General features: G+C 42.1%; 1 protein-coding gene across 4 annotated transcripts in view; it reads left to right on the top strand.

Annotated features, from left to right (window-relative positions):
• Window positions 1-539: 539 nt before the first annotated feature.
• The window catches only part of LOC133543811 (importin-13-like), a 93171-nt gene continuing 79745 nt past the window's right edge, over window positions 540-13965 (top strand). For 2 of the 4 annotated variants that reach the window (XR_009804527.1, XM_061888614.1), the window contains exons 1-2: window positions 540-686; window positions 4011-4089. Coding sequence is in view for 3 of the 4 variants with exons in the window: in XM_061888614.1 (XP_061744598.1) it covers window positions 4021-4089 (69 nt within the window). In the remaining variant the exon portion in view is untranslated. Of the gene's footprint in view, window positions 687-1887; window positions 2004-4010; window positions 4090-13965 lie in introns of all 4 variants that reach the window. The other 2 variants (XM_061888613.1, XM_061888612.1) reach the window with 2 other exon arrangements.

Genomic DNA, 13965 nt, shown 5'->3' with positions numbered 1-13965 from the left:
GTGCATGTCTTTGGAAGTGGGAGGAAGCCGGAGTACCCGGAGGGAACCCACGCATTCATGGGGAGAACATGCAAACTCCACACAGAAAGATCCCGAGCCTGGATTTGAACCCAGGACTGCAGGACCTTCGTATTGTGCGGCAGACGCACTAACCCCTCTGCCACCGCGAAGGCCTGGTTTAAAGTCATATCCAACAATTGACGACTTTTTACTGTCAACTGACTTTCGTTTTTTAGTGATTTCTGCTGGTGGTGTGCCTCCGGATTCCAACACAAAAAATGTGCTCAAAAAAGGTTGAAAAACACTGCACTAGAGTGCCGCGGCACAGTGGTTGAAAAACACTGCTCTAAACAGCCGCATGTGCTCCAGAGCCGCGGGTTGCTGACCGTGTTGCATTTACGAATTACGTCATTTCTAATATTAATTGTTACTGTACTGTTAATGCTATTTTGGTCGGCGCAGATCTACCCATTAACATCACCATTTTCATTAAAAAAAAAATTGAAGATGTAAAAAAAAAAAAAAATGTTGATGGTGATTTTACGATAGTGTTTCTGGGCGGGGAGTTAGTCGGACGCGCGGAGTTACCACAGCACTTGAACGCAGCATTGTGCCGGAACACAGCACAGACGGCAAAGCGGCGTCGGGTTGACAGCATCGCCGCGCTCCTCTTCCTGGATATAAAGGTGCGAAAACGTTTGTTATTTTACCGACACGACACTCGCCGTATCCATGGTGGGCTGACACGCAGCCCCCGTTAAAAAAATGCTCTCACATTTGCTTAGCCTGTGACGCGGATTGCTAAAGTTAGCTAGCCTGATGTTAGCCTGTCCCCGCTGCCAGCTAACGTTAGCTTGCCGGTTAGCACAACCCCTCCCATCGTTTGTGATGCTAACTATTTATTTTATGGTGGGGTTCTGGTAACTAACACCTTTTTGTTTAGATCGACACGAATATTCATTCAATCAATCAATCAATATTTATTTATATAGCCCTAGTTAAAGGCCTACTGAAGTGAGATGTTCTTATTTAAACGGGGATAGCAGGTCCATTCTATGTGTCATACTTGATCATTTCGCCATATTGCCATAGTTTTGCTGAAAGGATTTAAAAGAGAACATCGATGATAAAGTTTGCAACTTTTGGTCGCTAATAGAAAAGCCTTGCCTGTACCGGAAGTAGTAGTCGATGTGCGCGTTACGTCACGGGTTGTAGGGCTCCTCACATCTGAACATCGTTTACAATCAGGGCCACAAGCAGCTAGAGCGATTCGGACAGAGAAAGCAACAATTTCCCCATTAATTTGAGCGAGGATGAAATATTAGTGGAGGAGGAAAGTTAAATTGAAGCACAATAAAAAATAAAGAAAAGGCGACGGCTCCAGGCGGCGGCAGTGGGACCCTTTCAGATGTAATTAGACTCATTTACTAGGATAATTATGGAAAATCCCTTATCGGCTTATTGTGTTATTAATGTTTTAGTGAGATTATATAGCCATACCTATGGGGCGGCATGGCGTAGTGGGTAGAGCGGCCGTGCTAGAAACCTGATGGTTGCAGGTTTGCTTCCCACCTATTGACATCCAAATCGCTGCCGTTTTGTCCTTGGTCAGGACACTTCACCCTTTGCCCCCGGTGCCGCTCACACTGGTGAATGAATGATGAATGAACGATTGGTGGTGGTCGGAGGGGCCGTAGGCGCAAACTGGCAGCCACGCTTCCGTCAGTCTACCCCAGGGCAGCTGTGGCTACAGATGTAGCTTACCACCACCAGGTGTGAATGAATGATGGGTTCCCACTTCTCTGTGAGCGCTTTGAGTATCTAACAATAGAAAAGCGCGATATAAATCTAATTCATTATTATCATTATTATTATTATACCTGAAAGTTGGAGGGGTATGGTGACCGCCAGTGTCACTGAGGGAAGCCACGGAGGAGGCAAGACTCGCAGCTGCCTCTTTGACAGCTGCAGGAGGAACGACACAAGCTCTGCTCATGTTTAGGGTAAGAGCCGACTTATTACCACAATTTTCTCACCGAAACCTGCCAGTTGACATGTGGTAGAGAACCATGTTCGCTTGACCGCTCTGTTCCATAGTAAAGCTTCACAACAAACAAAGAAACACCGGCTGTGTTTGTGTTGCTACAGCCGGCTGCAATACACCGCTTTCCACCAACAGCATTCTTCTTTGTAGTCTCCATTATTAATTGAACAAATTGCAAAAGATTCAGCAACACTGATGTTCAGAATGCTGTGTAATTATTCGATAAAAACAGACTACTTCTAGCCGTGATCGGTGCTGGGAGAACATGTCCGCTATTACCGGTGACGTCACGTGCATGTGTCATCATAAGCGTCATCATTCCGCGACATTTTTAACAGGATACCTCGCGGAAAATTTAAAATTGCAATTTAGTAAACTAAACCGGCCGTATTGGCATGTGTTGCAATGTTAATATTTCATCATTGATATATAAACTGTCAGACTGCGTGGTGGGTAGTAGTGGGTTTCAGTAGGCCTCTAAATCACAAGTGTCTCAAAGGGCTGCACGAACCACAACGACATCCTCGGTAGAGCCCACATAAGGGCAAGGAAAAACTCACCCCAGTGGGACGTCGACAATGATAACTAGGGTGACCGAAAGCAACAGATTTTGAGCGGGTCCAACATGATATTGTGAAAGTCCAATCCTCAGTGGATCTAACACAGGAGTGGGTCACCAACCTTTTTGAAACCAAGAGCTCCTTCTTGGGTACTGATTAATTTGAAGGGCTACCAGTTTGATACACACTTAAATAAATTGCCAAAAATAGCCAATTTGCTAAATTTACCTTTAATAAATCTCTCTCTCTCTCTCTGTCTCTCTCTCTCTCTCTCTCTCTCTATATATATATACACGTATATATAAAAATGGGTATTTCTGTCTGTCATTACGTCGTACATTTTTTTTCCTTTTACGGAAGGTTTTTTGTAGAGAATAAATGATGAAAAAAAACGTAATTGAACGGATTAAAAAAGGAGAAAACAGGGAGAAAAAAGAAAATTTAATTTTGAAACATTTTATCTTCAATTTCGACTCTTTAAAATTCAAAATTGAGCCGAAAAGAAGAAGAGAAAAACTAGCTAATTTGAATCTTTTTGAAAAAATTTTAAAAATAATTTATGGAACATCATTAGTAATTTTTCCTGATTAAAATTAATTTTAGAATTTTGATGACATGTTTTAAATAGGTTAAAATCCAATCTGCATTTTGTTAGAATATATAACAAATTGGACCAAGCTATATTTCTAACAAAGACAAATCATTATTTCTTCTAGATTTTCCAGAACAAAATGTTTTAAATAAATTCAAAAGACTTTGAAATCAGATTTAAGTGTGATTCTAAAGATTTTCTAGATTTGCCAGAATATTTTTTTTTAATTTTAATCATAATAAGTTTGAAGAAATATTTCACAAATATTCTTAGTCGAAAAAACAGAAGCTAAAATTAAGAATTAAATTAATTCTTTACAATAAAAAAATAAATTTACTTGAACATTGATTTAAATTGTCAGGAAAGAAGAGGAAGGAATTTAAAAGGTAAAAAGGTATATGTGTTTAAAAATCCTTTTTGAGGTTGTATTTTTTCTCTAAAATGGTCTTTCTAAAAGTTTTAAGAAGCAAAATAAAAAAGATAAATGAATTTATTCAAACAAGTGAAGACCAAGTCTTTAAAATATTTTCTTGGATTTTCAAATTATATTTGAGTTTTGTCTCTCTTAGAATTAAAAATGTCGAGCAAAGCGAGACCAGCTTGCTAGTAAATAAATAAAATTTAAAAAATAGAGGCAGCTCACTGGTAAGTGCTGCTATTTGAGCTCTTTTTAGAACAGGCCAGAGGGCTAGTCATCTGATCCTTACAGGCTACCTGGTGCCTGCGGGCACCGCGTTGGTGACCCCTGATCTAACATGACCGTGAGAATCCAGTCCAATATTGATGTGTTGTTTTTTTGTCCTTGTTGTCCCAGCGGGGTTATTATGGAGACGCCGGGGAGGATAACTACCACACCGGATGCTGTGGACTTCACGGTGGATAACGTGGAAAAGGTAAGATTTAAAGATTTGACACATGTTGCATAGCATAATGTTTTTTAAAAAAAAATGTTGTTTTCATTTTTTTTATGGACAATGCCCCACGACCCCAAAAGAGACAAGCGGTAGAAAAATTGGATGGATGTGCATGCTTTATGTTTGTTATGGTAGGAGTGGTGTAAAGCTAATATTTTGCTCATTGATAAGTAAGGAAATGACAGTATTTGTAACGCAGAGTGATGCATTACAATTAGGGATGTCCGATAATATCGGACTGCCGATATTATTGGCCGATAAATGCTTTAAAACTTAATATCGGAAATTATCGGTACCGGTTTTTAAAAAGTAAAATGTATGACTTTTTAAAATGCCGCTTTGTACACGGCCGTATGGAGAAGTACAAAGCGGCAGTAAACGATAAAGGCCCTGCCTTTGCGTGCCGGCCCAGTCACATAATATCTACGGCTTTTCACACACACAAGTGAATGCAATGCATACTTGGTCAACAGCCATACAGGTCACACTGAGGGTGGCCGTATAAACAACTTGAACACTGTTCGAAATATGCGCCACACTGTGAACCCACACCAAACAAGAATGACAGACATTTCGGGAGAACATCCGCAGTGTGACACAACAGAACAAATACCCAGAACCCATTGCAGCATTAACTCTTCCGGGATGCTACAATATACACACCCGCTGCCACCTAGCCCCCACACCTCAACCCCACCTCAACCTCCTCATGCTCTCTCAGGGAGAGCATGTCTCAAATTCCAAGCTGCTGTTTTGAGGCATGTTAAAAAAAAATGCACTTTGTGACTTCAATAATAAATATGGCAGTGCCATGTTGGCATTTTTTCCCATAACTTGAGTAGATTTATTTTTCGGAAAACCTTGTTACATTGTTTAATGCATCGCAAAAAAATTAAGCATAATAACGTGTTAATTCTACGACTGTATATATCGGTATCGGTTGATATCTGTATCGGTAATTAACAGTTGGACAATATCGGAATTAGGGCTGGACGATATGGTCTTTTTTGAATATCGCGATATTTTTAGGCCATATCGCGATACATGATATATAGCTCCATATTTTGCCTTAGCCTTGAATGAACACTTGATACATATAATCACACCAGTATGATTATTCTATGCGTCTACATGAAAAAATGTGTTTAAAACCAGCGATATATCGATATATCGCCCAGCCCTAATTGGAATATCGGATATAGGCAAAAAAGCCATTATCGCCCATCTCTAATTACAATACATTACGACTAAAGTTGAGTTTATTTCAAACATTCATGCATACAACTTGATACATCACACATGCACGCATACATGATACATCACAATTTCCAGTTTCTCAATTCAACATGTTCGAAAGGGAGTAGGAAGAAGCAAAGCTTATTTAAAGTTAAAAATTTAAAGTACCAATGATTGTCACACACAAACACTAGGTGTGGCGAAATTATTTTACCCATCACCCTTGATCACCCCCTGGGAGGTGAGGGTGAGCAGTGAGCAGCAGCGGTGGTTGCGCCCAAGAATCATTTGTGGTGATTTAACCCCCAATTCCAACCCTTGATGCTGAGTGCCAAGCAGGGAGGTAATGGCTCCCATTTTTATAGTTTTTGGTACTTTAACTTCCTGTTCTCAATTTATTCACAATACTCTCCATAAGTAAAAAGAAAAATCTCACGTACCCCTTGGCATACCTGCAAGTATCCCCAGAGGTATGCGTACCCCCATTTGAGAACCACTGGTCTAGAGGGTGCTAACTTTCCAACGTATTCACCACAGTATATCCCGCACTCTTCTGGCTTCTAGGACGTAACTATGTACTTACGTGACACACGCACGCGCTTTAACTTTGGGTGTTGTTAGCTAATAATATCAATCAATCAATCAATGTTTATTTATATCCCCCTAAATCACAAGTGCCTCAAAGGACTGCACAAGCCACAACGACATCCTCGGTTGAGAACCCACAAGAGGGCAAGGAAAAACTCACAACCCAGTAGGTCGTCAATGTGGATGACTATGAGAAACCTTGGAGAGGACCGCAGATGTGGGTGACACCCCCCTAGGGTGAGACCGGATGCAATGGACGTCGAGTGGATCTAACATAATATTGTGAAAGTCCAATCCCTAGTGGATCTAACATAATAGTGAGAGTCCAGTCCGTAGTGGGGCCAGCAAGAGACCATCCCGAGCGGAGACAGGTCAGCAGCGCAAAGATGTCCCCAACCAATGCACAGGCGAGCGGTCTACCCAGGGTTCCAACTCTGGACAGCTAGCACTTCATCCATGGCCACCGGACCTGTGACCCCCTCCACAAGGGAGAGGGGGACAGAGGAGAAAAAGAAAAGAAACGGCAGATCAACTGGTCTGAAAAGGGGGTCTACTTAAAGGCTACAGTATAGAAATGGGTTTTAAGATGGGACTTAAATGTTTTTCTACTGAGGTAGAATCTCAAATTGTTACCGGGAGGGCATTCCAGAGTACTGGAGCCCCAATAGAAAACGCTCTATAGCCCGCAGACTTTTTTTGGTCTCTGAGAATCAATAATAAGCCGGAGTTCTTTGAACGCAGCTTTCCTGCCGGGACATATGGTACAATGCAAACAGCAAGATAGGATGGAGCTGGACTGTGTAGTATTTTATATGTACGTGCACAGGAAGCCAATGCAGGTGAGCCAGTATAGGTTTATATGTAGGTATTTTTGTACATAGGTATATATAGTATAAGCGTAATATGATCAAACTTTCTTCTTGTCAAAAGTCTCGCAGCTGCATTTCGTACCAACTGTAGTCTTTTATTGCTAGACATAGGGAGAACCGAAAATAATACGTTACAGTAATCGAGACGAGACGTAACAAACGCATGAATAATGATCTCAGCGTCGCAAGTGGACAAAATGGAACAAATGTTAGCGATATTACGGAGATGAAAGAAGGCCGTTTTAGTAACACTCTTGATGTGTGACTCAAACGAGAGAGTTGGGTGGGAAATACCCAGATTCTTCACCGAGTCGCCTTGTGTAATTGTTTGGTTGTCAGATGTTAAGTTGGTATTATTAAATAGATGTCAGTGTCTAGCAGGACCGATAATCAGCATTTCCGTTTTCTTGGCGTTGAATTACAACAAGTTAGCGGACGTCCATTGTTTCATTTAAAACTTGAAGTATGAGCAATAATAATATGGGCTGCTTCATTGCAGCTGGCCCATAATTAAATCGGTAAGTTTTCCAGCGTTGATAAACCCCATGTGCATGCTTAAGAGCATTCAGGCTTGTGTCCCAGCGGAATGCAAAGAAGGGGGTGAATCATCTTGTCCTTCATCAAGTGTCATTGACTTTGTGAGGCAAGGAGAGTTCTTATGTTCGTATCAAAGTTTGTGTTTTAATGTGCGTGTTTGGTGAGAGCAGTCACTCTTTTGCCTCAGTTTCTGTAGCCGTGGGCGTTTGTACTACAAATAAGCCGACGGTTAGTGTTACGGTATTAAATAAAAAATGACCAAAGAGCCGTCATTCATAACTGCACTTTAATATGGACAGACTGAAAGGCGCGAGCTTGCTAGCTAGTTTAAATGCTAACATGTAAAATACAGACATTAACGTTTTTACCCATTACGAAACGTCATTCCCCAATCTAAACTCGTACTAACACATTAGTGTTTAAACCAGTGGCGGCACAATAGTGTGCCGTGAGATATTGTCCGGAATGAGAATCAGCACCTCCAAGTCTGAGTCCATGGTTCTCGCCCGGAAAAAGGTGGAATGACATCTCCGGGTTGGGGAGGAGACCCTGCCCCAAGTGGAGGAGTTCAAGTACCTAGGAGTCTTGTTCACGAGTGGGGGAAGAGTGGATCGTGAGATCGACAGGCGGATCGGTGCGGCGTCTTCAGTAATGCGGATGTTGTACCGATCCGTTGTGGTGAAGAAGGAACTGAGCCGGAAGGCAAAGCTCTCAATTTACCGGTCGATCTACGTTCCCATCCTCACCTTTGGTCATGAGCTTTGGGTCACGACCGAAAGTATAAGATCACGGGTACAAGCGGCCGAAATGAGTTTCCTCCGCCGTGTGGCGGGGCTCTCCCTTAGAGATAGGGTGAGAAGCTCTGCCATCCGGGAGGAACTCAAAGTAAAGCCGCTGCTCCTCCACATCGAGAGGAGCCAGATGAGGTGGTTCGGGCATCTGGTCAGGATGCCACCCGAACGCCTCCCTAGGGAGGTGTTTAGGGCACGTCCAACCGGTAGGAGGCCACGGGGAAGACCCAGGACACGTTGGGAAGACTATGTTTCCCGGCTGGCCTGGGAACGCCTCGGAATCCCCCGGGAAGAGCTAGACGAAGTGGCTGGGGAGATGGAAGTCTGGGTTTCCCTGCTTAGGCTGTTGTCCCCGCGACCCGACTTCGGATAAGCGGAAGAAGATGGATGGATGGATGGAGATATTGTCTGGTGTCAGCCCTAACATACAGTACACATCACATGTATCAAAGAGTGCAGGCGTGTCTTATACTATGTTATTTTGAATAGTTTTAGTATTAGCATCAAATAAAGCAACCGCTTTGTACCTGCATCTCTTGTCAGTGCAAAACATTGATTTCTCTTGTGTTTTGTTCTTTATTGACCTGTGTGTGTGTGTGTGTGTGTGTGTGTGTGTGTGTGTGTGTGTGTGTGTGTGTGTGTGTGTGTGTGTGTGTGTGTGTGTGTGTGTGTGTGTGTGTGTGTGTGTGTGTGTGTGTGTGTGTGTGTGTGTGTGTGTGTGTGTTGTGTGCCGCTGCCAGGTTGCTGTGATGAATCTCCCTGCTGGGTGGCCGCAGACGCCACAGCGAAGGCAGGCATGGAAGGATGGGTGTGGGGAGAGAGAGAGAGCAAGGTGTGTGCGTGTGTCGGTGGAAGAGCAGCGCTAATGTGATGAGATGTGCTAGGAGTGGGGGTGAGGAAAAGGGAGGGGATGCGGGGGTCGAATTCTGTGACCAGAGGGAGGGTGGGGGAAGGGCGAGACAGGGCGATGGCGACGGTATGATTGGAGGCAGGTCTGCAGAAGATGAACATGAAACATTCTGTACTCCATTGTACCCCATCTTTCCATTTTATTTAACGTACCTGCAAGGTTGTTATTGTTTAGTTGATAAATAGTGCAAGTACATGATCTGCATCTGTATTAAATATCAATGCTGCTATCCAAGCTACGTAACAAGATATTGATTTGCTGCTCAGGGGTTTTATTTTCAAGCGCCGTAACGAGCCTCCGGCGACATTTGCCTGAGCGATGAAGGCAAAAATGAGCAGTTACTTAATTCCTGGGAGAGGAATGTTCTGAACTTCAGTTCCCATGCAGATGCTTGAAGGGTCTTTTTGCAACATTTAGACAGATGTCCAGAGGGTGCTAACTTTCCAACGTATTCACCACAGTATATCCCGCACTCTTCCGGCTTCTAGGAAGTAACCACGTACGTACGTGACACATGCACACGCATTAGCTTTGGGTGTTGTTAGCTAATGATATCAATCAATCACTCAATCAATGTTTATTTATATAGCCCTTAAAGGCCTACTGAAATGAGATTTTCTTATTTAAACGGGGATAGCAGGTCCATTCTATGTGTCATACTTGATCATTTCGCGATATTGCCATATTTTTGCTGAAAGGATTTAGTAGAGAACATCCACGATAAAGTTCGCAACTTTTGGTCCCTAATAACAAAGCCTTGTCTTTACCGGAAGTAGCAGACGATGTGCGCGTGACGTCACGGGTTGTAGGGCTCCTCACATCCTCACATTGTTTATAATCATAGCCTCCAGCAGCAAGAGCTATTCGGACCGAGAAAGCAACAATTTCCCCATTAATTTGAGCGGGGATGAAAGATTAGTGGATGAGGAAAGTTAGAGTGAAGCACAAAAAAAAAAAAAAGGCGACGGCTCCAGGCGACGGCAGTGGGACCGTTTCAGATGTAATTAGACACATTTACTCGGATAATTCTGGAAGATCCCTTACCTGCTTATTGTTTTAATAGTGTTTTAGTGAGATTGTAAAGTCATACCTGAAAGTCGGAGGAGCCAAGATCACAGCTGCCTTTTTGAGCTGCAGTAGGAGGATGTATAATCCACTGATGTCTCCGGTAAGAGCCGACTTAATATCACAATTTTCCCATCCAAAAACTTGGTGGTTGAAGTAGAGAAACATCTTCGCTTGACCGCTCTGTGTTAAAGTTTCGCAACAAAGAAACACCGGCTGTGTTTCGGTGCTAAAGGCAGCTGCAATCCACCGCTTTCCACCAACAGCATTCTTTTTTATAGTCTCCATTATTAATTGAACAAATTGCAAAAGATTCAACAACACAGACGTTCAAATTACTGTGTAATTATGCGATGAAAAGAGACAACTTTTAACCGTGTGTGGTGCTGGGCTAATATGTCCGCTACGACCCGAGATGTCACAAACAGGCGTCATTATACGCGTCATTCCGCGACGTTGTCAACAAGAAACTCCGCGGGAAATTTAAAATTGTAGTTTAGTAAACTAAACCGACCGTATTGGCATGTGTTGCAATGTTAATATTTCATCATTGATTTATAAACTATCAGACTGCGTGGTCGGTAGTGGTGGGTTTCAGTAGGCCTTTAATCACAAGTGTCTCAAAGGGCTGCACAAGCCACAATGACATCCTCGGTTAAGAGCCCACAAAAGGGCAAGGAAAAACTCACAACCCGTGGGACGTCAATGTGGATGACTATGAGAAACCTTGGAGAGGACAGCAGATGTGGGTGACACCCCCCTAGGATGAGAAGGGATGCAATGCACGTCGAGTGGATCTAGCATAATATTGTGAAAGTCCAGTCCCTAGTGGATGTAACATAATAGTGAGAGTCCAGTACATGGTGGGGCCACAATGTATAGGGTGGCAGAGGAGAAAAGAAAAGAAACGGCAGATCAACTTGTGCAAAAAGAGGGTCTATTTAAAGTCTACAGTATACAAATGAGTTTTAAAATGGGACTTAAATGCTTCTACTTAGGTAGCATCTCTAAATGTTACTGGGAAGGCTTTCCAGAGTACTGGAGCCTGAATAGAAAACGCTCTATAGCTCGCAGACTTTTTTTTTTGGGCTCTGGGAATCACTAATCAGCCGGAGTTCTTTAATAATAGCGATTTGGATCGTCAGTGTTAGCTGTTACTCGCTATGTGCACTTGGACACATTTAATCGGATTAAAAGCCTGACTGGAATAAAAATCCTTCATGTAAATACGCCATTCAGAATCACACACATTCAGATCAGAATTGTATTCTGATCGAGACGATTGGTTTATGCCGGAAGTCATTCGGATTGTAGCGCATCTAAACACTTCAGGTTAGTCTTGTTGCTGTCTCGCCCCATTCAACATGTACAGAAGTAGCGTTATACACTGCTGAGTTTGTTGCTTTAAAACGAGACTAGCAAAAAGACAAGTATGGTCTGGAGTGTCATGTGTCAATGTAACAAAGAAGGGATCCAGTTGTCGTCTTAATGAGCTGCTTTATTCACCACATTAAAGCTACTCCAAGTGCTACCTGCTAACCTCAAACGCATACACAGAATGTTCTAACATAAAGACGTGCTGCAACCCTTACATAATCACAACATGGAATGCACAGAACAGCTCCATTTCAAAAAGAGAAGTAAAACAAAAGTAGTGAACAGAACGAAATAATAAGTAAATACAGTGGTTACGTCGGAGAAGCAGAAATGCACAAAACCGTGTTTAACAGTGTAAGTAACTGCTTAGTCACCTGCAGTGAACAAACTTTTCCAAAGGATGGCGCCATAGCACAAATAATGACACAGCTTTCTGTTTGTTAGATTCTGCGCATGTCAAACTAAAGTATTCATTGAACCACTGTGTTATCAACCAAATACTCATACTATACTTGGTATCGTTTCCGTGGATATTTGAATCAATACACCCACCTCTGTTTATATTCAAGTGCTCTAGCTTGCAGTTAGCATATCCTTTTATGTTATGTAGTATAGCATGTTTAGCTATTCCGCATTCTCCAGTAATAACGATACTTCTATGGAATTTAGTTTTTTTGCCCCCAAGGAGGCGAGGATTACTGATTAGAAGTGGCTTAGCACTGCGGAGGAACCTTAGCCAATAGTGAGAATGGTACATTGCATTTTTGATGGATTGAAACTTTTATTAGTAGATTGCACTGTACAGTAGATATTCGGTACAATACACCACTAAATGGTAACACCCGAATAGGTGTTTCAATTTGTTTAAGTCGGGGTCCACGTTAATCAACTCATGCTAGATTGTGTAATCAACATGCATTGTCACAATATATATCGATAGTATTAAAAGCTCTATCGTTGGACTTAAATGTATTATTTTTATCGTGCAAAACTAACATCTATAAACACACGGTATATTGATAATAGCACTATCGGGATATTGTGGTGATGTTGAGACCGAGTCAACAGTGTCTCTGCTGGTTCCCGCCAAACTTTGTGCTCCATTGTGATGATGTGTTTGTTGTGTACATGCCAGTGGAGATGATGGTTCCTGGTTCTGACTACGCAATACAAAACGACCTTTGTTCGTTCTCAGGCCCGTCAAAACAAAGTTTCTCATTGTCAAGCGTGTGTGAGTGAAAAATTGAGCAGAGACCTCACATATCAGCAACTGTTTTTATTTCCTCAAGGAATTATACAGTAGATATCAAACTTGGATGTACTTAAAGAGTAGTATGTGTCAATATAATAGAAGAGAATAGAATATAACTTTATTGTCATTGCACTTACAAATATAACACAAAATCAGTTTTCAGTCCAACTTTCCAAGTGCAGACTGATTGATTGATTAATTGATTGAGACTTTTATTAGTAGATAGCGCCCCCAAGGCGGCCACGGATGTCCGCGTGAGCCCCTGTCGCTCAGGGCCTGGAAGAGCCTTTCAAAAAAAGAACCATAAAAAAGAGGGGAAAATCCAACAATTGTGTCCCAAAATAGCTCACTTTGACTCTGACACATTCCCTGCCAATTCGGCCTGTCTAGGCCTGGCGCACCTACTAACGTGATGGAGGTGTTTTGGTCGACCAGGAAAAAAAACACAAAATCGAAAGAGGCTTAAAGTAGGCTACAACTCAAGCCTCTCTCGTGTATGTACTTAGAAAAAATCCGGGCTGAAAAATATTCCGTACAATCGACCACGAAATGGTAACACCCGAATACGTTTTTCAACTTATTTAAGTCGGGGTCTACGTTTATCAATTCATGGTATAAAATACATACAATTTACAGTTACAGTGGTGTACAGAACAGGAAAAAAGGATGGATCACCACAGGGGTGGTGCACCGTAAAAAAAAGTTAAGAAAGGTAAAACATGGGGCGAGGATGAGGAAGAGTTGGAGAGTAAAAGCAGCTCCAGAACTGAACTTCTATTGGGAGGACGCAGGGATAGGGGACTCAGTTTGGGACCAGGAAAAAATGACTCAAACAGCATTAAGCACATGAAAACACGTTGGGGCATCCAGTCCGAAGCTGCAGCTATCAGGGCGCTGCTCCGTAAGCCATCATACCATGAGGGGTTGAAGCGGCGAAGGCGTGGGGTGGGTCTTGATTGATTGATTGATTGATTGATTGATTGATTGATTGAGAAGTTTATTGACATCGTAAAGAATTTAATCCATGTAATGCTTTTAAAAGGCAAATGGATGGCACACAAAGCCAAAAGGCTTATTTCCATTGTTGTTCATTAGATATTCATCACACTTGATACATTCAATAATAAAAGATATATCACCTATAACATGTATATAAAAAATACATAATTTTTTTTATAAATTATGTACATATACATATCAGGTGATTTGAAAAACAATATATACAAAAAA

This window comes from Nerophis ophidion, linkage group LG26, assembly GCF_033978795.1.
Source record: "Nerophis ophidion isolate RoL-2023_Sa linkage group LG26, RoL_Noph_v1.0, whole genome shotgun sequence".
NCBI lineage: Eukaryota > Metazoa > Chordata > Actinopteri > Syngnathiformes > Syngnathidae > Nerophis > Nerophis ophidion.
The sequence above is the reverse complement of the archived record's forward strand: the minus strand, read 5'-3'. Positions and strand labels throughout refer to the sequence as shown.